The sequence below is a fragment of the Numida meleagris genome, chromosome 1 (genome assembly GCF_002078875.1).
Source record: "Numida meleagris isolate 19003 breed g44 Domestic line chromosome 1, NumMel1.0, whole genome shotgun sequence".
NCBI classification, from domain to species: Eukaryota; Metazoa; Chordata; class Aves; order Galliformes; family Numididae; genus Numida; species Numida meleagris.
In genome coordinates this window covers 107,452,138-107,478,042 of record NC_034409.1, presented here as the reverse complement: position 1 = coordinate 107,478,042, position 25,905 = coordinate 107,452,138, and the positions used below count along the sequence as shown (strand labels likewise).

General features: G+C 41.6%; 1 protein-coding gene across 2 annotated transcripts; it reads right to left on the bottom strand.

The window, feature by feature from the left end:
- UBASH3A (ubiquitin associated and SH3 domain containing A) lies at window positions 117-25,852 on the bottom strand. 2 transcript variants are annotated; one of them, XM_021406390.1, is made up of 14 exons: window positions 25,654-25,852; window positions 21,835-21,888; window positions 21,092-21,278; window positions 19,745-19,943; window positions 18,069-18,238; window positions 16,988-17,196; window positions 15,962-16,088; window positions 14,646-14,754; window positions 13,323-13,445; window positions 12,599-12,691; window positions 10,927-11,071; window positions 8,849-8,955; window positions 8,290-8,396; window positions 117-7,411 (listed from the first exon to the last, which is right to left on the bottom strand). In XM_021406390.1, the coding sequence occupies exons 1-14, from the start codon at window positions 25,764-25,766 to the stop codon at window positions 7,274-7,276; spliced, it is 1,881 nt and encodes a 626-aa protein (XP_021262065.1). In that variant the 5' UTR covers window positions 25,767-25,852; the 3' UTR covers window positions 117-7,273. The 2 variants fall into 2 exon arrangements, with proteins under 2 accessions (XP_021262065.1, XP_021262069.1); XM_021406394.1 differs by lacking the exons at window positions 15,962-16,088; window positions 16,988-17,196.

Here is a 25,905-nt window from a genome sequence, read left to right as displayed (position 1 = left end):
GTGCAAATATTTTAAATTCCTTCAGAGAGATGCCTATTTTACATTTACTGGAGAAAAAACACAGCTGGAGAATTAAATTAATTACAACTGGAGGAAAAAAAAACAAACACAAAACATCAAGTCATTCAATTTTTCCTTTTTCATCCACTTTATCCAGAGGAAATTAATTTTCCAGGGTGGTATGCTCTATAGACACAAGTTGTAGGAAACATACTTTCTGCCTAATTTTATAAATCCTAACTTCCTTTTAAATTTGAGGGTCTGCAGGAGGGAAATCTTGCAGTATCTGGGCCTTTCCTCTCCTAAAAAGCCTTCACACACAGTAGAATTTGAGCACACATGTTTCCTCTATTCTAGGGGCTCTTTTTTTTCTCTTTTCAAGGGCCAGTATTTTTTTAAACAGTGAAAGTAAGGCATTTTGTGTTTTGTTGCTGTAGTTGTTGTTTTATTTATTTTTTAACTGGCCATTTACTTTTCAAACATATTCAACCTGGAGAATCTTACCAAATTAGAAACAATGTTAGAAATCAAATGTTAGGGGAAAAATGCAAGGAGGCATGAAATTGCTTTTATAATTGCATATAATCAAAAAATGGTTTGAGTTAGAAGGGACATTAAAGACCATCTAGCTCCAACCCTCCTGCCATGGGCAGCAACACCTTCCCCCAGACCTGACTGCCAAGAGCCCAGTCCAACCTGATCTTGAACAGTGCCAGTGACAGGGCATCCACAGTTTCTCTGGGCAGCCTGTGCCTGTGCCTTACCATTCTCAGAGTAAAGAATTTCTTCCTTATATCTAATCTTGATCTACTCTCTTTTGGCTTTAAACTGTTATCCCTTGTTCTATTACTACACGCCTTTGAAAAAGGTTTCTTGCTCTCCTTCTAATGAGTCCCCCTTGAAGTATTAAAAGACTGCCAACAATTTACCCACATACATGCTCCAAAAGGTGATGTCCTCTTCAAAGGGTCTTTGGTGGCCTTCCCTGTTCAGCCAGTAGGCTCAGCAAAGACACTATTTGTAACACGTTTCCCTAAGAGACTTAACCGGACATGGCTTCAGAAAGGCTGTGTTAACTCTTATATTCACCAAGAATGCTAGAGTGCTTTGCAGGTAATAAAGGTTCCAAAGTAGTAGCCACATTAGTACCAAGCTGTGCCTGAGCTAATTGATGCTATTATTAATGAAAGTCAAAAATGTCAGCATTGTTCTAAGCTGAGAGTGTCTATCCATGTTTGGCATGGACACTAAGATCTCTGCACAAATCACTGCTGAACCATGTGGGCAAGTGAAAAGTGAAACTATAGCAAAGAAGATGGTGTTTCGCCTTTTATCCCTGCAGAAGAGCACAGAAAACTAGAGAATCTGAAATGTTGTTGTGTACATAAAATGAGAAACACAGACATAAAATAAATTTGTAAGTACATTCCTTATTCTTCAGAATACATGGCATGGCTCCATTCATGAAGGAGAGCAATTGTTTATGATGCATTTTCCAATCTACAAAATCACAGAGATTTTCACTGGCAGAGGCATTTACACAAATGGCTCTTCAGAGGCTTTTAAAATAGCACAGTTACTTTCAAGTGCTGTACAATTTCTGAACCTTCCTCAAGTACAATGGTGTAGCAGATGATGTTAAATTGAACGCCATGAGGTATAGTAAATTAACAATTTCTGACACAAGTTCTCTGTGTGATCATAAAGCCCCATTTCTTAAATGCATATAGCTAACTGTATTTTTTAAAGGACTGATGCTTCAACAAGCTTATTTTGAATAAGCTTTTAATATAAATAGGTTATATTGCATATGGTTTCCATTTTGTGTATTATTTATTCAGTGTTCAAGCCCACAGGTAACAAGAGAAACCTCACAGACACCTGGGAAATGGTATCTTAGCAGCTAAAAAAAAAACAGGGTAAAATGAGCTCTAAAAGATAGAAATAAAGTCATTATATTTTTAATGTGTACTGTCAAAACTGGATTGGTGATTTACATAAACAAATTTGCAACAGAAATCCCTGCTGCGGATTAGAAAATATTTGCATGTTACCAGCATCTCTATTTGCTTTTCTCCTCCAGCAAAATATGAGCACCAAAGTGCTTCAGATTTAAGCTCTTGTTTTCCAAACATTTAATTACACAAATAGTTCCATTAAGGAGGCACCTTTGGGGGAGTTGGGTTGAATGTTTTTATCATCATGCTCTTGCTTTTATTTTTTGTGTCCTTAGAGGTAGGAGATGCTGCATCCTGAGTTTCCTTACCAAGAGTAAAAGGAAGCTCAGGAAGATGCTAGCTGGAGGTTTTGCACAGGTTTCTTCCAAGAGAGCATGCAGAGGCTATGTCTACACAGGTATTCCACGCTGACTTTGTGCTACAAGACATTCTTGGCTTGTAAAATGTTGGCACAGGGTAACAGCCTTGTGCTCTCTTGCAGGGTTTTCCCACCCCATCAGCCTCAGGACAGTAAAGCTCTCATGAGTTCCCTCTGGCAGGAGCCCACAATTTTTTTCCCCTTCAACTGAAAAGAGCATGGAGAAATAGCCACTAAGTTAATTATTTAACCTGAGAGTTTGTCATGGTAGCACAAAATGAGGTAGGACGAACCCATAAGTCATCCACTGGGCCTGATCTCCAAGATAAGCCCCAATGAACCTACCAGTTGTCTTTGTTCCCAGGCCAGTCTGGAGAGTGTGCTCCTATGTTGCCTTCTCACAAAAGAGACTGGGCTGTTCTGGACTTTACCACAGCTTTTAAACTGCTTTCTCTATTTGTCATCCGAACTGTTCTGGCCCATTGCTTAATTGGGGCCAGAGATTTGAAGGTTCATGTTAAAACGCAAACCTACCAAATGAATGCAGATAAAAATATGGATGTTTGATTCCCTTTTGGGCAGTACAGAAGCTTAAGTAAAGAGTGAGAATATCAAAACAAGATTGGCAGGCTCTGAAAGAGATCTGAGAACATCTGTCTTAGTGGACATGGCCTTGCAGATGGGTTAGTGGATTGACTAGCCTATGCTGTCCCAGTCTTAAAGGTCCCTTCCAGTGCAAACCATTCTATGATTCTATGATTCTGTGAACTGCAGAAATGGAATAGAACAGGTGAATGGACAGTTACTGCTGCCACAAGATGCTGAAGCTACTTTTGAACACAGCAGGCTACTGGGAATTTGCTTCGCAGAAAAAGTCCTGGGCTCAGGCAAAGAGGGAGTCTGCAAGACCCACCGGGAGGTTTCCTCCACAAGACGTGGAAGAAACAATAAGAACTGCGAATCCTAGACTAGTTATAAGCTTCTCAAGCTTCACGCAGTAATTACTTTGATGTTACGGTTAAAAGCCAGAATATTGCTGAAGGATATAGACACTACACACAGTCCTAAACCAGACGTTAGAGTTAAATGGCCTCTCCAGACCCTTCGTGACAGGTATCAGATCTCCACAAAAAGCTGGACTGTAAAATTTGATGATTCACTAACTCCTTCCTATGCACCATAGAACAATATTCTGTTTGTTCAAAGCTTTTTTGCTGTTCCCAAGTCCAAAGAGGCACGAACAGTTTAATTTTTAATCATCCATTAATAAAAGCACTAAAAGATGAAGGACAGATCCACCAAAAACTGCTGCATTCAATCTTTTCAAAAATTATCCCTGTGCTCCAGAGTATTTCAGTAATAAATCTTCCAAGACAGTCAAAAATCTACCTGACTGCTTTAATCAATGCTTGATGACTTCAAATGGTGCAAGGAGAACGGAAATAACTACTGTTCTGAGTCAACAGATTTTCACATTCACTTTGAACAAATATCAATGCTGGCAAAAGGCTTTGGAAAAATCAGGACAGACACCACAGATTTGCTCCTCTCCTGCATTTCCAAAGAACTAGACTCAAGTGTCTCTTCAAGTTGTGTGCTTAAAATCATTATTAAATGATTAATTTCTTTGTTATTGTCTTTTGAAAGAGTATGGGAGGAGTGATTAGTTGAGTGCTCCTCATTCTTGTTGAAAAACAATATATGTCACTTCCCTCCTCCCCTTCCTTCAATCACACCTAAAGATCCTATGTAGGCATGTGAGGCTGATGTTTTGTTTTCCCACAAGGTGTCACCACAGATTAACTTCACTGTACGTCTTTATGAAAAGAATTTACATGTTCAGTTTTTAAGAAATAAGCAAAACATTCAAATCCTCTATGTGCTACTAGAAGTATCTGTTAAAGTACACAACTATGTAATGAAATAGATCCAACTAAGGAAAATTACAATGGGGTAAAGTAATATCTAATTTTGAAGCTGCATAAAAACCAAGAAACGGCAAAGGGATTTTCCATTTCTTTTGCTTACTACAAAAAAAAAAATCCAAAGCTTCTGAGGGCATTTTCTTCATTTTACCTGTGTTCAGCAGTTCATTTCATATGATGAATGCATCCCATCAGGAATTCTGTCTCCTTTCTGAGCACTAGTTTTTACAAATAAAATCCTTGTAGATTCTTAGATTGTAGGTTGTAGAAGAAAGATATAATTTTCTGATCCTACAAAATGTTTTTTGGAAGTGAGTCTGTGCTCATATGGGGTCTCAGGAAAGCTCAAATGGGAGACCTTCTGAATAGAAAAGCTTGTCCTTGCCCTTTTATTGAGCCTGGGATACAGTTGCCATTTCTGCTGCCTGTTCACTCTGTTCAGTTAATTTCAATGGTTGAAATAAAGAAGTCTGTATAAGTTAAAGAGTATTTTGCAACAAAGCATTTCTTCTCATCGGCTCAGCGGTGCAGTATGTGGTTTAGAAAACACCACAAGAAAAATATTTAAGTTCTCAAACCCTCTTTCCCACACGCTCTGAAGTTTAATTCACTGCATTCTCCAAATTCAAAATTATTGGAGTGCATGTGTAGTGAAAAACAATACACTGTCCTTTTTTTTGTTGTTCAAATGTCTTAATGACCTTCCTACCAAGCATATTTGGTTCGCAAATGGGGGTGTTAGTGCTCTGAGGGCTCTTTGCATGTCAGAATTGGGTAAACTGGTTGAATTCTACCCCCATGCCCCTACCTGCCCTGCCAAGCAGCCTGCAACACACTTCTTTCAGATAAGAACTTACTAACATTGATAGGGCTGGAGAGTAATAAACTGTCTGTTAGAAGTATTCTGCAGGTGGAGAGGTGTGAAAAGCAAAGTAAAGTATTTCTTTGGTATGTTGTATGCAGTGGTAAAAGCACAAGAGAACTGTTCAAAGAAACAGGAAGACACCATACCTGCAGGTCACTGCTCCAGTGGAGCCACACGGAAAATGCATCTCATGCTGCTGGATGAAGAGAAAGGTGTTGTTTTGTGTTTTATCATTTTAAAGGAAGGTACAGGTGCCATTTCAGCAGTGAGCTTTTTCCTTTGCCACATGAACTGAGAGCACTAACATTGCTCCTGCCCATCCTTATCCTCACCTGGCCTTTTATTTGGCTCCAAACAGTGTTGTTGGATGTGCCACTGAGTACAAGGCCTCCCCCCTTATGCCATGCACAAGTATGTGTTGCACTGGAGGAGAAAGGTCCAGCCTGCCATTTGCCTGCATTTCTTTTCACACAGGGAGGAGGGATCGCCCCAAGGCAGATGCGCTGAGGCCTGAGACACAGGCTGAGAAGCCCTCCAGCTGTCTTTGGGGCAAAAAGAGAATAGCTGCTCCCATGTGTTAAAACAGAGCCAGTTCTCCATCCAGAGGCTGTATTGCTAGAAAAAAGCTCAACTCAGAAGCCCACGCCAACACCATCACAACCTTGGTGCTACACATACTCAGTTGGAGCCCCAGGCACCACCCTCTTACACTGGGGCTTCAGCCTGCAGTGGCAGCTCTGGCCTCACATCTTCTCCAGTTGCACCTGTTGTACGGCTTGCAATCACTTGGTGAAATCAGAATAAATCTCACCAAAACAATGGCATTCACAGAGAGGAAGACCCCATGGGAGAACCATGAAGTGGCAGCTGATGCTTTGACTAAAATGAAGCCGGAAGCACCAGAGAATGATATGCCCAGGGCCAGGTCCTCATCCCAGGCCACTCCTGACCCCTTGGTGTCCAAAACTGTTAACAAAAACAGGAGCCCAAGCACCCTTGCCAGATTTGGGAAGATAAAATGAATAATTTCAGGTGCAAGACTGAGAAAGGAGATCTCCATGCTCCTGTTAAGGGTGCTTGGTGAATGCCCCACAACTCAGGTGTTGGATGGGCTCCACTGTGTGCCCTCATGCTATAGGCACATGTGCAAAGAGGTGTCGAGAAAGATCTATCAAGAAAGAAGAGGGAGAACAAGAGTGATAACAAGACCGTTTTCTTAGTCATATAAAGACAGAAAGTGAAGCCTCAGGTTTTCTCCTTTCCTTGAAAGAAAAACTTATGCTTTCCCAGAGGCAGTTATCTGAGAGGATCATTTGGATAAGAAGCTTGACATGGCCCTGTAAAGGCATATTCCTGTTTGTGCATAAAATGTTGGGAGTACACTTTAATCAAACAAATAACCAAGCAAAGAGCTACAGAGACCAGTCAGACAACGCATCTGTCAGTTTGTCACCATATATGTGATTGGGCACAGAACAGCACAAAGCATAGCTGTTGTCCTACCAGTGCCATCTCAGGAAGTGTTCAGCAGTTAGAGTTGCTCACATCAAGGTTTTGTCACCAGTACAGTAACACAGGGAATCTTTGTTTGCCCCAGTAACACTAAAGCAATTGGTTCGATTTTCTCTGAAGGAAAACCCTTTTTGCAACACAGATCACTGTGGAAACACTGAGCAGGAGAACTGCTGTGGTGGAAAATGAACCCACTTTGTAGAAGAGATAAACATGTTGTCTGTATGGTGTTCTTGCAGAACTGGAGGAGTCAACAGGAAACCAACTGGCTTTAGGTAGAGCTGATCTCTCTGGATAGGAGATGGCTTTTTTTCAGTCTCTATTTCTCTGCCTGTCTGAAAATATACAAGTGCATGAAACAAGTAATTTTTACTGTATCTGAACTGGCTGTGTTTTGGTCTTGGAAGATGCAATAATGTCTACTAGAGTGCCTTTAGCAATAGAATTTGCTCTCTTGTATGCCAGGTCCTATGTTTTTTTTCTCAGTTACTGAAAAGAAAGCAAAGTTCAGGCACCAAACTGCTTCCTGTGCTTTGACTACTCAGAGAGGATGACTCCCATCCACTCTAGCTTTTCTAGATGAATCACTGGACTGTGCTGTACCATAAGCTGTCTTCACCTTGGTTTTGGCAGCTGCAAGGACAAAGCTGGCCTTCTAATCTTCCATGATACTATTTCTCCAGTTAAATGCTGCATTTGCTCCATGAGTTAATGTCTTCACTGGAGGGTTAACCATCAGCCATTTCTTCTCCTCTTTGAGCTCTTCACAGAAACACATGCCCAGCGAAGGGATCTAGGAAGGAAGGATACAAGCAGGAGTTACCAGCAGGGTCATTGCTTTGGTTTTGCAGTAGAACAGAAGAGCAGATTCTGCAACCATTCTGAAAACAGAGCCTGGAACATTTTTCCACTTTTGAAAGAAATTGAAAACAGGCTGGATGCCTGTGGTGGAATAGCTGAGCTTGTGCCATCACCCTGAGCTCACACTTGGATTTGAAAACCAAGATGTATTCACTCCTTATGGATCAACTGTGGGTAGTAAAAATACATCTAAAGACTGAATTCTCCTCTCAGTAATACCAAGGCAGATGATAAGGAAAACCGGGGTGAAAAAATCTGACACTGGTGATGATATGCAAATAAAACAAACAAAAAAACTCTACAACAAAGTCTCAAGGACAGGCCTCACTTGTGAAGCCGGCAAGAAAAGGCTTCTCCGCTTCATGCTGTAGATGAGCACTTAAGCTGTGAACTTGCAGTGACCTGAAAAATGTACAATTTAAAAAGTAACTTACTGAATATAGCTGCAGTTTGTGCTCATAACACTATGAGGAGGAGAGGGAAGGCTCTTAATCCCACTCTCTAGTTAGGAGGCTCGTGCCAGAGCGAGAAGTTTCCATGCACCTTTCATGTGTAGGTGCTACCTGACTACCTACTGACTTTGCATGGAGGTTGAATGAAAATCTCCTAACATGCTGTTTAAGAGGACAAAATGCTTCTCTTGACCACTAGTTCTATGCTGAAACTACACAAGATTCCCTTTGTACCGAGAGAGATAACGTCATTAGTATTGACATGCAGTTACACAAGTCTCACTGCCTAAGAAAGCTCCATACTGAAAGTATAGGAACACACACAGAAAGCTTCCTGCTGAATAGAAAGTCTTCTTACCTTTCGGACCACCTGGGCAAAGTCACTGCTCTCTCTGGCAGGGAGTCCTACCAGAGGGCGGGTAAAAGATGCCAAGGAGGAGCCATGCCCCACGATGAGGATGACACCTGAAACACCATAGTAAGAAAAGAAAGGTTGGTAGGGGGCTGTCTGACTTTGCAGGCATCTTTGGTAATGTGGCAGGGTGCACTGTGCTGGTCAGAAAAAGTATAATGTGTTGTAGACATGCCAGCTAGTGAGAAAAAGTATTTGCTAAGCAAACAGCTTTCCAGAAAAGTAATTTTCTTATGCTGATCTGCATCCCTAGGTACAAGTAGAATGATCAAAGTATATACTCTTGTAATTTTGTACTGTCTTCTGTTTAATTTTGCTTTTTCTTTTCTGTTCTATATATTGTATTTATTCTGACTTAGTACAGGCCAGGCCAAGAACTACAAGTCTACATTGAACTCCGTGCAATACAAACAACCCATGATAAATGTGCTTCTGTTGACAAACCCTTGCCTGTTCCTGATACTGAAAGTTTCTGACAGAATATACAAAGATCTGAAACCTTTACCTTTGTTGGGGCAGGCAGTGACGATCTCTTTTATAGCTGCAGAGCTTCTGCTTACATATTCTTCATAACTTTCTGACGGCACCAGAGAAGAGAGTGGGATGTTTCCCCTGACAATACAGTCACAAATACGTGTTAATCTAGATGAATGAATGAGCACACCGGAGAGGAGGCACTTCGTTAAGAGGATGTGGGTTTATCCCCTCACTTGACTGACATACTGATACCTCAACAATTCACATTAAATATTATACCTACATCTTGTAGTTCATAAAGCACCAGATGAAGGGAAAACCATGCTTTAATAAAACATCTAGTTTATGGTGGAGGTTGTTTAAAGCAGATCCATCCCAAGGTTCCTCAGGAGCTTCTTTGATGCATCTCTGTCCATACTTGGGAGAAGGTGGCAGAGCCTACCGTGCCTTGATGCACTATGGCTGGTGGTGACAAGGGTAGGAGGCTGGGGAGGCCAAATTCCCAATGATGAGAGCCCTACCAGCCTCCCCAGGGCTGTGGGACTAGCAAAATAGTCAGCAGGTCAACAGTGATTTCCTGCCTCTCAACAGTCTGCTTGCTTTTGAAATTTACCCACTTCAGTGATGCTTAAATTAGGGATTCTTGGCAACAGAATTCAACCTCCTCAAATTCACTTCCTATTTTTCATATCATCCTCTGAATCTGAGAGCTGGAGATGTTCACAGCCATGGCTGTGATTATAAGATTAGCCACCTGCTGTGACACAATCCAGAATGTTTATTTCTTTCTACAAACAACTGCCCTGCTGATTTGATAGTCTCCTTATTCAGTGAATAGACAGGAGGGAGATTAGATTAATATCTTGTAGTAAGGTTTGATATCAAAGTGTACTTTTACTGGTGAGTCCTTGGTACATTATAGGAGCACAAACTGCAGAAGTAGAAAATAAATGGTAAAACCATGTGGCAGGCCCATGCTAAATTGTTAATCATAGCTAATATTAATTCTGGCCAGGTTAAATCTGCTGATGGAACAGTCTGAGACTTGACCCAGGTGAAGGATGTCCCTTGGAGTGAGTGAACATGGTAAAACTACCCCTGCAACCAGAGGATTTTGAACTCTGTACATGACAGGAAGAAAGTGGCATCAAATGTGCAGGGTTACGATTCATCCTCTCTGCTTTTGCCTGGACCTGAGTGAGCTGTGAGGGCCCTAAAGGCTGCATTAGGCACTGCTGCAGAGCTTTCCTCTGCACTTCCCACTGTTCCTCGTCTGCATCTTGTCCTGGGTGGAAATTTGAGACAAGTGACCTCATACTGAAAAAAATTAATGAAAAACTTCAGAATGAACTACGACCCAAGAAAAGGAAAGCTTTTGTTCTTTCACGAAGTTTAAAATGAAGATGCTCACCTGGCTGTAAGAAATATGTTATGAGCTGAGAAGTTTCTTCACTTCTCTTTTACACAGGTGGGAAACCTCAGACATGCTCACTTTTATTAGCTGAGCAATTTCCTGGAGCTGGCTGTGCACTGCATACACAGAGCAGCCCCAGAGAGCACAGTGAGCAGCTGGGTGAATTGGAGACCAATCATTTCCTGCTCCTCTGTGGTTTTCAAGTGCTCAGAAACAGCATCACTCCCCTTTCTGAGCTGTGGGGGCCCCAAAAAATCCTTGCTGAGCATAGTGCAACTCAGAACATAACAACACCCTCCCTGACTGGATTTGGCATGAGCATCAATTAAAGCAAAGCGCTGCTGTCCTGCTGCCTCCCCCCAGATCACAAGGACAGCTGGCTTGTGTTGGGGCCATCTCTCTCAACCCATGGATACAAAAGCAGCACAAGAGCAAGGCTGATGCCGTATGCAAGCTTCAGGTGTGTGCACATTTCTAAAAATGGCCATATTGTCTCCATATTAGAGCAACAAGGTTGACTCTTGCCACAAGAGAGAAGACTATGCATCTTTGGGAACAGGTCATGCAGTCTTGAATTTGATCAGCATCATCCACTGTTTGCAATCTCTGTAATGGTTTGTGGCATATATAGAGGGAGGAAGTACCTCAGGGGAAGAAGAACTGGTTTTAACAGCTAGATTCGGAGAAATTACCTGTAACTTGTATCTATGTTGTAGGAAGCCTCTGTCAGTTCCGCGAGAGTCATAAAGTTTGGAATCACTCTGCTTGCTTCCCACTTGGTCCATTCAAACAGTCCTGGTTCCACCCTGATTTTGACTTTTTGGTCTAATTTAAGCCCTGCAAAGACAAGCTGTATTTCTTAAAAAGAAGAAGGTACACTCAAAGTGTTACATTTGGGAAGTACATTCTACCTTGTTTGCTGTAATATTTTCATTAACCAAGCAACCTTATTGTTGAACAAAAGAGGATGATGTTATTTAAATGAAGCCAACACATTCTTGTCTGACTAATGTTAGGGCACAAAAAAATTGCACTATTTTTATTATTATAATATGTTATAGCTATATTACTATTATTATTGTTATTCCTGGAGTTCTCTTGTGATATCTTCAAAGTACAGAAGTGAACAGAAGACCTCAGCAATGTTTCAATCCATATAAACTTTATAAAGGAAAAGGTTTTTTTAACCATTTTTATATAACATTTTGTTCAGTGACACTGTGTGGGGCAATAAATCATTCTACAGCATCAGAAATTTAACTCTGTTGTAAAAAGATCCATTCTTTTGTTTATTATTCTCTAAAGAGGTTACAGGGTTGCACCATTTCCCATAAGAAATGTGCACTTGTTCTACTGCTGATGTAAAGATGATGATGAACTGTGAACCCTTGATAGACCCATTGGAGGGGAGAGGTAAGGAACAGTGAGAAGAAGAAGAGAGAACAGAAGAGGAGGAAGGAAAGAGGTTTGAAGTATGAAGGAACTAAAATCTTTTGGCTTGCAAAGGTGAACTTTCTGAGGAGAAAGCCATCTTCCATGATTCTGACAAATATCTCTCAGAACACTGAGAACTTCTGCTTTTTTGCTCAGGAAGTTTTCTGAAAGAACTAGCAGTGCATATTTGGTTGGCGGCTCCTACTGCTGAGTTTAACCTTATGTGAAATGCTTTAGTTTCATATAACATCAGAGTCCACTTTAAAGAGCGTATTAGAGTTAGTGGTATCATACTCTTCACATCGTGCACATGGCAGCAGGTTTATTACTGCCTGTATTACCAGACAAAACTGCCTTGCCTTCCCTGCTTAAATGCAGCAATAAATAACCATGGAATTGCACACAGAATCACAGAATCATTAAGGTCAGAAAAAACGCTAAGATCATCTAGTCCCTGGGCAGCCTATTCCAGCACCTGACCACTCTTTCTGAGAAGAAATTGTTCCTAATATCCAACCCGGACCTCCCCTGGCACGCTTGAGGTCACTATCACCACAACTTCTTGTCCTATCACTGTTACTCGGGAGAAAACGTTGACCCCGACCTCTCCGCAGCCTCCTTTCAGGTGGTTGCAGAAAGTACTAAGGTCTCCCCTGAGCGTCTTCTCCAGACTGAACAATCCCAGTTCTCTCAGCTGCTCCTCATCAGACTTGTGCTCCAGACCCCTCACAGCTCCACTGCCCTACTCTGGACATGCCCCAGGGCCTCAATGTCATTCTTGTAGCGAGGGGACCAAATCTGAACACTGTAATTGAGATGCGGCCTCATCAGTGCCAAATACAGAAGGATGATCACCTCCCTGCTCCTGTTGGCTACACCCAGAGACTTAATGGAAGTTTGACAAAGACGTTTTCATTTTTTATGCCTTACCTTGCAGCACATGTTGGGCTGTCTGTATGCAGCGGAGGGCAGGAGATGAGTACACATAGCTGACTGTCACCTCCTGGTCCAGCAGAGCTTCCCCTGATGGGAACAGCGATATGAGGTGCTTTTTCACTAATCACCATAAGTGAGAAACTACTGCAAAAGCGTTTCAGTAAAAAAAGTTTGAACCAAGCGTTGGAAAGGTAATTACAGAAGAGTGTGTCAAAATCTGCAAACAGCAGATAAGCATTTGCACCAGACTTCTGTTGTCAATATCAGACGTGCATTCTCAGGGTGCAGAAATAACTTTGGTGAGTGAACTGAATCAGACTAACCCATAACACCCAGCTGGAAGTTTTATCTGTGATGAGCTGACCACAGTCTGCTGACCATGAAGCTGTGTCCTCCAGCCAGCCCTTTCTCTCAGTGACAAGTGCATGAGACATTGCTCTCTTGTAGAAGTCCAGCAGGGCACAGGTAGTGCTGCAGTTTCCTTCTTTTAATTTTCTTGGCCAGGAACTGGCAGACTGTGTCTCCAAGATGAACAGTCAGCCTTGCTCTCTATTTTACTGTTGAACAATTTCTTGCAGCAGTCGTCTATCAAGAATGGTTACCACAAAGAATGCTGCTAGCAAGTTTCTCTACTACTAAGCCAATGTGATCTTTGCGAGATGATGAAAGATTGCTTCCCAAACCCAAACAAGTTGCAGTAGGATATTATCCACCTTACCTGTAAGTCTTGACTGAAAAACACCACAGGAAGATAAAGGAGGATCGTGCTCAAAATGCTTCACGCTGTCCTTCCGTTTCGGTAGGGTGGAAGGAAAGTTGAGGTCTGCTCTGTAGTATTTTCCTAAAACAAGGTGGAACATTTTGCTGTGATGTGAGGGAGGCAGCAACAAAACACACAGGCTGCCTTTCGTTGTAATGGCTCCATTCATTTTGAATTCTCAGCCCAGAATTATATCTCTGCTGGCAAATAAAAACAAGTTGGAGCCCTGTTAAAAACCCCAGTGACTACTAATTACCTCGAAGAGATCACATTTTAAGTTCACAGCACTGACTTGGGAAATCATCAATCCTAACAAAATAACACCTCTTCTGCAAGCTCCAAAGGAGCAAAAGGAAGGGAGGATTGTGAGGTCAAGAAATCATGAGAATTTGGCTTCATGGAACTCAAATGAAACAAAAACCCTCTTGATATCAATATTCTTTAACAATCCCAAAATGAAAATAAAAATATTTCTGTTGAAGAAAAATGAACTGAATTGATTATGAAACAAGAAGTTACCACTCTCATTATCCTCTATGTGTTTCACACACATAATTTAGGAGATCTCCAGCAAAGAAGTCTTTCAGTGTAAAGCTTCCTTCTTAACTCTTCCTCCCAACACATACCTCCTGTTGTGGATCAGTTTTCTTCACCACAAATACTTTTTTGAGAGAGACATAGAGAGTGCCAAGAATTCAGCTCTTACTGTACTGAAATGTCATTTCCACCACAGTTTGCTTTTGCTCTTCTTCTCTATGTTTGGCTAGGGATATATGATGATCAACAGATCATGTTGCTGACTTGAGCACAGAAGTTGGAGGTGTCTGATAAGACTCAACCAGGTCATTTGAGTAACTAATGGTAGAGATTTTATGTTTTGTGCATCTGTCAGTGGCATGTATGAATCGTACAAGAGCATTGTTTGTTCTGTGGTGTTTATCCAAAACAAACATAAAGGACAGAAGGACAGGAAGGCCAGGCTGGACCATGCTCTGAGCAACCTGGTCTAGCTGTGCATGTCCCTGTTCATTGCAGGGGATTTGGACTAGATGGCCTTTAAAGGCCCCTTCCAACCCTAAGGATCCTAAGATTCTATGATTCTATGACATAATGATGGTTAGGTGCAGGTCAAAGAAGCGTCGTATCTGACTGTGCATCATTATTCACTCTTCTGTGTCAGCATTTACATCTACATGTAGAAGCCTGAATCTCTTCTACTTATTACTGGGGTAAAGAAGTTTTGGCTCAAGTTTGCTCAGAACCTCCCATTATCTTACTCACCATCTGCAGTTAAGCACTGTTGAAGCCAAGATTTCCCAAAGACCTGATCAACTCTCTCCCCATGGCGCATCACCAGCACACCTCTTCGCAGGTTGGTGTTCTGAGAAAGCTATATAAAAATTGCTTTCCATTACAATGCTATATACAACCTGCATGAAAAGTCTGTATTTCTGGATGCTGTCCAATAGAGCAAGGACCAGCAGGACTGTCTCAGGAGATTTATAACAAGCAAAGCGGGGGAGAGAATGAAATTGCTAAAACAGATTAGCATATTTAGGACGATAATGACCCTGACTAGCTCTCTGTTGAAGGCAAATGAAGAATATCTCTGATCTTCATGGGCTACAGGTTATATTTAAATTCAGTGTTTATTCTAGTGAAAGATAGTGCTGATAAATCTTTTAATTCCACTGTGGGAAGGAGTTATATTAGTATGTGTTGTATAGTTGGTATAAACAAAAAGGGAAAGTAGCTAGCAGATTTAAGTCATAATATTCTTTTCTAACACCAATCTCATCCTTTTTTCCAAATGAAAACAGAGATTTTACTTTTTTCCAACTGTGTATGGCCAAGTCAGTAGTGAGCCCAGGTCTCATATGAGGCCATGTTTTCCCTCAGTCTGCATGGGGCTACAAATATGTTCTAACTACAGAGTAGTTAGTTTACAATGATCATAGACAGAGACGAAAAGATAAGGAAGAATAGCTCAAAAGCTTTAAAATTTTTAAAAGAGCAACTCATTGCAGCATTACTGTTGCAACACCAAGGTTAGTGATGTGTATCTTCAGCAACAGAGAAGGGAATTCTTAAGAAGTGGTATGAGATATATATTCATGTATTTTGTTAAATACTGCTGCATTTCTGCCATAAGGCACTGATTAACTGCTATGAGAACAGAGTTTAAGGTTTTGTGGTCTTGATATTCTGCTCGGGAGGAGCTCGGAGGCTGGGGAAACGCCCAGACTGAGGACATGCACATCTGCAAAAAGTGTTCCTCAGGCAAGCAGTGACTCTGCCACAGATCTGAGCAAGATAAGGGATTAAAGAGCACACATGAGATGGTGGAAGGACACGTGGCTCTTGCAAAAGTAAGTTTTGTGAAAGATGGCAAGGGTAATACCACATTACATATACTACAAAATATTTATGAGATATGGTACTGTAAACATATGCACAATGCTACATATATTCATTACAACATAACATGAAAATGTTAAGGAGAACCAGGAAGACAGTATTAAATTTAATATATGCTTTTATGTAATCGCATATCTGCACAACTACATGGCAAAGATGAGAAATAAAATCCCAACTACCTGAAGTGAAAGAACATTGGTTACACTCATTGACATAACAGGATTATGAACTTCTCCATTCAGCCTAACATTAGGTTCATTTGCAGCTTGGGTGAAAAATTTTGAAGCTGGCACAAAAGTATATTCCCTGTAGAAAAAAACAGAAGCAGTGCACACACAACATATGGATGCACACAAAAATAGAAGGGATTTTTAAGTCTGGATTTTGTCCATAGGCATGTGACAACCAAGATTCCATTTTCCATTCAACATCTTTTACACACACACACAATCCATTTTACCACTTTGTTCAAGTTCTTATCTGTCCAGTAAAAATAAGAGTAAAATTATATGATATGATGGCATATATTGGTTGTAACTCTTCTGATGTTTGAACTTCAAGCAGGAAAAACTACCTGGTTGTCACCTCTCCACCTCTAAGGGCTTAGCACAGATGAAATCTACACCTCTTGCATGGAAAAAATAGCTCTAATCTACAAGAATCATTTGCCACACAGGAAGCCAGTGAGAAGCCTGCTGATACAGGTTGAATTGACAAAGCAAGGGTGAGCACAAGGTGGTGGAGTAAGCGTTGCATGATTTAATTCATTTAATTTCAAGTTGGTTTTGCTACCTCCTGAAATGAGATAAAAAAAGAAACACTGAAGGTGTTCAAGGCCAGGCTGGATGGGGGCCTGAGCAGACTGAGCTGGTGGGTGACAACTCTGCCCACAGCAGGGGTTGGAGCTGGGTGGGAGTTAGGGTCCCTTCCAACCCAAGCCATTCTGTGATTCTGTGGTTTGGGTTATTCAAGGGCACAGAAAGGCCATCCTTTGAGCAGATGGATTCCAGGTTTCCAAGTGCATGTGTCCTATCATTTCCCCTTAAGAAATTTTGTCTTCCCGCCCAGACCCTGAGGACCCTCTGCTCACCTCACCTCCACCTCTCTCCCAGCAGCCCACAGCTGGCAGCAAGGAGGAACATCAGCTGCATAAAACCAGTAGCATCCATGAAACCCCAGCACCTGCGGAGTGGACCACAACCAACCTGTGCTTAACCCATGTGTCTGACTCGTTGGCTCTCTCTGTGTAGTTTTCAGGAAGAAAACCCCTGCACCCAGTCTGGTGCGAGGTTCCGATGACCCAGCCTTCACTGACAACGGATTGCTGCGTTGGGTTGACGTAGATGAAGTCCCCAGCATTGATCATGAGCTCGTCAATATTCTGGGGCTTGTACTGGAAGAGAGCCCTCAGCGTCTGGTGGAACGACAGAGCTGGGTCAGGTTGGGAGCTGGCTGCAGGGGCTGCAATATGCAGGGAACATGTGCTAAACCTGCACCAGCCACCGCCATTAGCACCATTTCCCACACTACAGCTTGCTCTGACTTAGTACTTCAGCAGACAGATAACAACGAATAAGCAGTGAGTGTAAAAATAGGCACGTGGTATTCATAATATTACTTTTTTCCCTGTAACTAGTGTGGCATATTTGAAAGCAGACATAGCAAAAGAATTATGCAATATTTCGGTGATTACTTGCAGCTCTGACGAGTCAAAATATGTGATTCAAAACAAAACAATATACTGATCTGGATTAAAAAAAATAGCAGTTGTTCATCGTTCTGTAGTTTAAATCTGGAAATGAAAACTAGAGAAATATTAACTGTTTTAAACTAAGAGTACGGTAAACTGAAGTTGACCAGGGAGAACTGTGCCCTGCTCACTGATGTTTAACCTGTGCCTTTTTCATCATGGTTGAACATTAAAAAAATTAATTCTGCTGAATGGAATTTTACTGCAGAGCTGTCATTTGACAAGCAAATGTTCAAAGGTCATCATTTCCTGTCTCTTTTATTTTCTCATAGCTTATTGTAAGACGAGTTCTTCTGCTGCAGTTTGGAATTGGATCTTGCTGACATGCAGGTCAAGCAGGTAACTGTAAACATATCTCCTGTAGACTCAAGAATACAGTTTTTCCAGCCCAAAGAGATATTTGAAACAGCCATATATTTTAAACACTGTACTGTGCACGTACTGATTTTTTTCATGGAAAACAAAACAAAACAAGATGACTACAGGATATATTCTAACTACAGACCCATAAAATTAAATAAACCCAATGACAGTACCTGGTAATGCACAAAACGCATGTCCCTTGAATAGAGAGCAGCTACCCAGTGGCAGGTCTCCCCTGGGTTAATGCATTTGGCGAGTTGTTCCAGAGTCTTCTGGTGGTGAGGACAGAACTTGTGAGCCAAGGTAAGGTGGAGCTGCTTTAGGCAGGGCTTCACGTGACAGTCTGAGGAATAGAACAACCAGCTTACATCATGACTTAAAAGGGAAGGCCATCTAAAGCTCTTAGTGTTTTATCTTGCATGCTTTGCGTGATTCAGAAAATATCTTTGTAATTAGTAGTAGACCATAGTTTACTAAATAATTGTTTTATCAGATGTCATGGCTTTAATTATGCCAAAATAATTCAGAAATCTGGACTGAATTGGAGCCTTAGCTTAACCTGAGAGGAATAACAAATGGTTTGAATCCCTTTCCCAGTCTGACATGTATCAAATTTATTTCTCCCAGACCAAGCTATCTGAGGGCTGTATCGTTTCAGTCTCCACTGATGGGTGAAGTTTCCCAGTGTCATGGGAAATGTTTTTATGGTGCTTGTTGCACCAGGGTCTGGAAGTAAGTGCCTGCTCCTAGGAGGCTACAGAGGTCTCCTTTCCTTTATTCTGCAAGCTTTGTTTGAAATATACTTCTGCGTTTCCTTATTGTATTTATTACCCTGACAACTGTGAATGTAAAAAGCACTTCACTCACTGGTGGTATGAGTGTAAAACAATGTTTGCCCTAGCTATGCCTCAGATGAACAATTCTGGGGGTGCGGGAGTTCCCCAGCTGGCACACAACCACTGAAAGGAGATGAGGGCCTCAGATTCAGGAGGAGACAGACTTATGTGAGCACCAGGGAAAACCCGGGCCTGACGGGCTGTATTTCTTTGGTTTTTCATTTCCGCCTTCCACCTCAGCCTGGCCACAGAGAGTTGAACATCCCCAAAGTGGAAAGGTCTGCTGTTTTCCCTAGTCTGCATGTGAGACAGAGAACTGGGTATAGTTATGATTTGGTTTATTTCCTCCAAACATGTTTATTCTCTTTTGTTTTTGCCCTCACACAATTACGGCCCTGGACCTTGATGAAGAAAAGACGAAGTAGAGGTTGGGTACAGAGGTCTAGGGGTAGGTAGGAATAGACTTCTTTCTATCTTAGACATCCTGATCCTGATGGCCTCTCAAGTTACACAGACAAATATTTCAGCTTTTGGCCTAATAAAATGAATGTAAAGCAAAGAAAACCAGATAGGAATAACCCCAATGAAGCCAGTCCCACAGAAATTACTTTGTAACAGCTCAGCTCTGAGTAGCACAGGTCATTTCAAAACTCATTGTGAGCAGCACAGCAGAGATGCCCAGAAAACAAAGGTCTCATACTGTTTTAAGGGATTGCTCTACCCATCAGCTGCCTGAAAGGTGTTGCCAGGTAAAACCTTTGACTGGATTTCCTAAAGAGGAATAAATTTATGAAGATTTTTAGCTATTTTCTTCCTGGACAAAATCAGCATGTCTTCAGAGTCTAAATCAAGCTCCTCTAGCCATGTTGTTTTCGAATCTGTGGGAGGAAAGTGTGCTTTTCAGCAGTAAAACATCTGCTACACTGCTGTGGAGACATGGGAGATGGTTTCATTATCATGTCTCAGCATTTGTACCCACAGCCCATTCATTTTCCCTCTGATGTTGATCCCACCTGCCAGGGCTGAAGCCTCTGAAGAGAAGGCCACAGCAAACTCTTTGAGGATATTTGCGTGGCTGTCACCAACAAAGAAACCAAGGTAGCTGGTGGATGAGTGTAGTGATAGGGAAATAGTTGGCGGAAATCTCTGTGCAAAGCTGTTGCAGATTTGCTTTAAGATGTCATACAGTAACTCCACTTTCTGGTCTTCACACTGAAAGAAAACAGAGCAAGGGCGTCCTTTACTCCCCATGATCAACAGCTACTGTGGCAGCCTGTCTCATAAAGTTACACCTGAAAACAAGATGGGCATTACTTCCTGAGAAAGATAACACACCTGCAAACATGCCTGAAATTCCTGGTATTAAAATCATAAATACTGGACAGCTTGATTGGCACAGTGTCTTGATGGTATAATAGGAGATGGGGTCTTGTACCATTAAGTGAAGGAAGAAAAAGCAAAAGATTTTACCATCTGAAGTAATCTGAACTGAGGCAGGGATCACGACTTCTCTCTTCAAATCAAAGTAAGAATTTTTATTATCCTACAGTCTTCATTGAAATCACTCTGGTAAAAAGTTCAAGAACTGAGCAACATACATAGGAAAGTTAATACGGAATCCTTGTAATTGTAATCTTTTGTACTCTAATTACAGCAAATTAAAGAACTGTACGAAGCCATGCTTCCACAAGAAGTGTCAGTTAAGCAATTTAAGAAGTAAATAGAAAAAGATGGAATTTGTGCCACCCAGCCAAAGTCACAGATATTAATGATGCTCCAGTTCCACACTGTGTTTTTTTCCTTAGCAGAGCTATTTGCTCCATTCAGGTACAGGAGATGCAGAGTGTCAGGAAATGGGAGAGGTTGGGGTGGGAGGCAGAGGTGGGAGTAGGTCAGCGAGTCTCACATCCTATATGGGAAGCACCCAGGTCATCTACTGATGACAGCTGAGGAACAGAGAATAGCACCAGAGGGTGTGCATTCATCCCTAGAAACATGCTACCTGAAACAGAGCTGAGGTGTGTGAGGTGAGGTTTACAATTCAGGCAGCTCTTCCAGTGTCAGGCCTGTAAACTTGACGCTTTCAAGGGCACGGCATTCGTTATTAATGTTTTTTAGTTTGCATAATTGTGACAAGTTGCTGCAAGGCACCACACTATTCAATATAGTGCAAAAAAATGCTTGTATCTTCATTATGCTCAGCAGCACCGTTTCACATGATAGTATGATTAACGCAGTGATTTTGTGCAGCTTCTCTATAGCAATGGCACCACAGCAAAGGCCTGTTGGCTGGGACTTGCCAGGTTGTCCAGTTCCACCAGTAGTCACTGTCTGACATTTGCACATTTTTTGTGCCTTACCGTGAAGAAGTCGCAGAGTGTGATGTGAGGGAAAATCTCATGGGCTCTGTTTTTCCCACACTGGCGCTTGCTCTCCTTCCAGAACTCCTGCAGGCAGTTATGTAAGTGGCCAGTGGGGCACAAATAAAGAGCATACTCCTGGGGGATTGGGTCATCCAAGGAGGGATCATTGCAGTGAGAGTGCAACCTAAAATCAAAACATATCCCACAGAGAAAGCATGTGAGCCACCTACTCTTCCTTGCTTGGTCTCCCTGGGTGTGCACCATGAGGTCTCATGAGGCACAAGCACTGTGCTGAGACAGGGAGCACATTTACTCTGACATAGCTCTGAGTGCCTGCCTGGCCCCATTACAGTGAGCAGCCACTTGGCAGCCAAGACCATAATTAAGAAGGGGGCTTAAAACTGGGGACAAGTGTCTGCCCAGAGCAGCTTGTCCCCCAGTCCTGTGAGACATCACTGTGGTAAAAGTAGTTTCTTCTGCCCAGGAGTCCCTTTGCTCCCCAGCTCTTGATTTACCCCAGACCTTCTGCAAATAACCTTACTTCCCAGAATTAGTATAAATACAATTTTTCCTTTCTCTGAATGAACCAAAATGAAAAACAAACAAACAAACAAACCTAATTCAGATGCAGCATCTTTAAAAGCAGCTAGCTTCAAACTCAATAGCAGAATCAGCATGTGAACAAGTGTTTTCAGTCAGTATTAATGTGAAAGCACTCCTTAGAAATCACAGCTGCTTACCATTTTGCAGCATCTTCTACTGACTTTTGACCAGTGGCAACCAAGGCTTTTTGCCTAGAAAAAAAAATCAAAACAAAACAAAGTGGATTCATCAGGATAACAGAAAACATTAAAATTGTTTTCTATGACTTTAATAAAATAAAGAAGAATGGACATGCTGTGCCTACCAAGTCTATCTTACAGCACAGACAGGACCTATAATAACAAGATAATTCCTGGTAAATATTAATGTTCTTGAAGCCCTCCAGACAGTCTGCTCCACTGCATGTCTTTAATTCCTTGAAGACTAGTAACTTGTCCTTTCCACAGAACATCCACAGAATGTTTGGAGATGTTTGCTTAGAACCCCTACTGATTAAGTAGATTTCCTTAGGGTTGGTTTAGTTCTCCCTCCACACACTGTAAGAACAAGGTTTGCTCAGTTGATAGGAAAATTTTTTTATTAATGAGAAGCCCGGATTGAAGTGCCAGATTCAAGTCCACATATACAATCTAAGCAAAATATTCTTATATTCGGGTTTGAACCTCTGGATTGAGGATTTCACATACCTCAGCAGAGAGCCAGACCTAAGCCACAAATTAATTCCAAGATAATATACAATATCTCAATTTTCTCCCTTTTATGCAACTGTCATTCTCTGGGGTCAAATTTGATTCATATTTCCTTTTCATAGAATGATAGAATATCCCAAGTTAGAAAGAACGCAAAATGATCATCGAGTACAACTCCTGGCTCCAGACAGGACCACCCAAAAATCAAATCCTACACCTGAGAGTGTTGTGCAGACACTTCTTGAACTTCAGAACCTTGGGGCTATGACCACTGTCCTGGGGAGCCTGTTCCATGCCCACCAACCTCTAGTGAAGAACTCTTCCTAACCCCCAACCTGGCCCTTGTTGCAGTTCCCACAGGTTCTATTACTGGTCACCAGAGAGAGGAGAATTGCTAGAGCTTTCAAAATGTAATTGACATCCTATATGTGACTGAGTCTTTGTGACTAAATGCTGAGTTTTTGGAGGGTTAAGGATTCCCAGTGTTTAAGTAGCACCTGCACCCATGAACTTCTCATTTCCAGCCCTGCAATCCACCTGTAAACTTCTCAGAAGTTACATGAAGAGAAATGAGAGATGGTAGAAATGGAAGAAAAACTGCCAAGTTACTCCTCATCTGCTTATCCTTCTTTCTTTCTTGAAGTTCTCTTTTCTGACTACTGTATCCTGAGGGCATCTATTTATTTAACCTAATCCTCACATTTTTATCCTCCCTCCATCCACGTGGCACTTGAGCCTGTACTAGAGTGCCATAAGTGCATTAAGGAGCAAGTCTCAATCTTGCTGTAGTTGCTTCTTCCCAGACTTCTCTCTTCTTTCTAGTGTGAAACTACATACAGGTTTGTTAAAAACAATGAAATGTGCATATATGCATGTGCAACCATACTTGGCTTCTTAGTGGAGGATCAGCACAGCTGAAGACTAACTCGAATCTTTCCACTCAAGCTCTACCTTCTGTCTTTCTTCTCTCTAAAATAAATTGACTACCATGGCCAAATCAATCCCAAAACCACGAGCTAGCTGATCTAAAGTGAGCCTGTTTCCTCTGTGACTGAATATTCCCGCATCCTTTTTTTCTGCCTCTCTGCTGACTCTCCCTTCTCTATCACATCGAACATGAATAACTTGTGTTGTTGTTGTGCTCCCCATGCAGCTTTGCCTGTCATAGCCTGCTGGAATGTAAATGTTTACTGCTGCTTGGCTAGAACTGCCAGCCTTTGTCACCTACTGCTACACTTCAATGTGAGTGTTTTATCACTTTATGCCATGATGCTCCTCCCATTTGGAGACAAGCTCTTTGTAAACAGCACCAAAGACAAGCAGAGCTTGACGGCAGCTTTTCTTTACATAGACTCTGTGCAATCATGAAAGTAGTTAGACAACTGGAGACCTGAGGCCATGGCCTGTCATGATACTTAGCATCGTCTCCTTGCTCCCCCATGCTCCTCTCTGTGTCTGTTTCCATCTTTCATCGCATCACATAGGTTGGTAATAGGATGCTTTCTAGCAGGGTTTCTCAGCCCTCAGCGTTAGCAAAACATTAGGCTGTAATTAGACATCCTGTGCTTCCAAGATGAGCAGTGGAGGTTGAAAGATAATGCATACGATAAATTCTGTATATGCCTAATTCTTTCAGATAAACAGTAGGAATAAATCATTTAAAATTTGCATTAGAAGTAGTGTATTTACAGGGAGAATAAGCTGGTTCTTCCCTAAAGCAGAAAACAGCTATCACATTTCAGTTCCAAGCATGAGATATTCATTATGTTCATCTGCTGGCAGGCTCTATCCTCAAGTATTTTTGTTTTGTTCTTTCCGAAAATGTTGCTTTTGCATGCTGGTCCTACATTATGAAAAATTTTGTAATATTTCCAACGAGCCTTATTTTTCATAGGCCAAGACGTCACAAAAGAGCAATTTTTCAGAACTTAATTTATGTTTGAAGCCAGGAACTACAGAAACAACTAAAAAGTTTTATAAACTGCAGTCCAAATTTTCAACGTGTTAAAGTCTGTAAGGACAAACAAACAAATCAATGAAGTGCTTTTGAACTTTCTGCCATTTTATGTTGACCTGCATTGCACTTTGTTCACTGTTTCTCGATTTTGACCTAGGAAACACAAAGCCAAGTCAGTCATCGAACAAAATGTTTTGAAGGCAATTTGAAGAACATAACATACAGAATAAAAAATAGTCCTTATTTTGGGATGACCATACTTATACTATCTACTAGACAAATGACAAGACAGATTTTAAGTTCCACAGCTAAAATTCCACTGGGCATAGCCAGGAATAAGGAACCCACAGCTTCCCTCTAAACTGAGCGCACCACATCTAAAGATGCTTCGCCAAGCACCAGCTGTTCCTAAAAATGGAGCCTGATCAGCTTGTTTAATTTTCAATCTAGAGTCAAAATGGAGGTTACAGAGGTACTGACATCCTTTTTCAAACACTTATGTGAGGACTTCTTTGACATTTTAATGAAAGGACTTATTTTCTTCAGTTGTAAGTCCATGGCACAACTGGCTGCCACCACAGTGTCCAGATTTTCCCTTCAGAAGTTTGCCAATGCTCTGCAAAACCTCCAAACCTTTCTTTCTGACCAGAGTCATATCTGAGGGAGGAGTTACCACCAAGTTTCTTTTTTATTAACTCAACTGGAAGCGCTGCCACCAGTTCATCCTCCCTCATATGGAGCTGCCAAGGACAGGGCCTGACATTTTCCAGGTAGGACATGTTTTTGAAACAAGATTCATATTTAGGACAGAAAGAAAAAGGGACAGACTCATGTGGCATCTTGTTAAGGAAAGCTCACCCTTTTAGAACAGTCTATTGTGACAAAACCCAGCAAGAGCTTTTTTTTGCGAGGCCTGAAAAAATCTTTGGATAGAAGCTGCATCCACATTTAGTCTCCTTGTAATAACAGCGGTACGTAGAAAAAAATGAAAGGATATGTCCCAAGAGTGAACAATAGGTATCAACTTCTCAACTCATTGTGAAGCCTCTCAAACTCTGGGTGTGGAAGAGTGTGTGCCTTCAGTTATACAGAATATTTTTTGAAATGGATACAGAGAAAGTTGTTTTAGCAATAAGATCAAGACACAATGCACTACAAGGTATTCAAAGTGAGACAGTCCTGCTCCTCCTATGGAGACATCAGCCCCAAGAATTGGCACGTCCTCTTGACGGAAAATGCAAGCTGTCCGCACTCAAGTAGATAAAAGAAAAACCTCTCATTGTATAAAAGCAGCTGAAAACATTACTCACGCGATGTGAGCTGGGAATCCTCTGGCCAGTAGAGACTCGAGGAGTGCAGAGGGGCTTTTGCTCCTGTGTTTGTTGGACACCTTCGCATACAGCTGTGTCTCAGCCACCGCCATCTCCTCCTCTCTCCCTCTAGCTGTGCTCGGTGCTGACAGAAATTAGAAGGTGGAGGAGGGAGGGAACAAGAAAACGAGAGAGAGGGAGAAAGAGAAAGAGGCAGCTAAAATAAAAAAAAAAAACCTCAAACTTCTTGTG

Bases quoted from the DNA above. Each gene is read 5' to 3' on its own strand.
- UBASH3A (XM_021406390.1), bottom strand. From the start codon at position 25,766: ATGGCGGTGGCTGAGACACAGCTGTATGCGAAGGTGTCCAACAAACAC. The intron at 21,279-21,834 runs GTAAGCAGCTGT...TTTTGATTTTAG, and splicing joins GTAGAAGATGCTGCAAAATG to GTTGCACTCTCACTGCAATG. The intron at 8,397-8,848 runs GTAAAGGTTTCA...ATGGTGTTTCAG, and splicing joins CACTGCCTGCCCCAACAAAG to GTGTCATCCTCATCGTGGGG.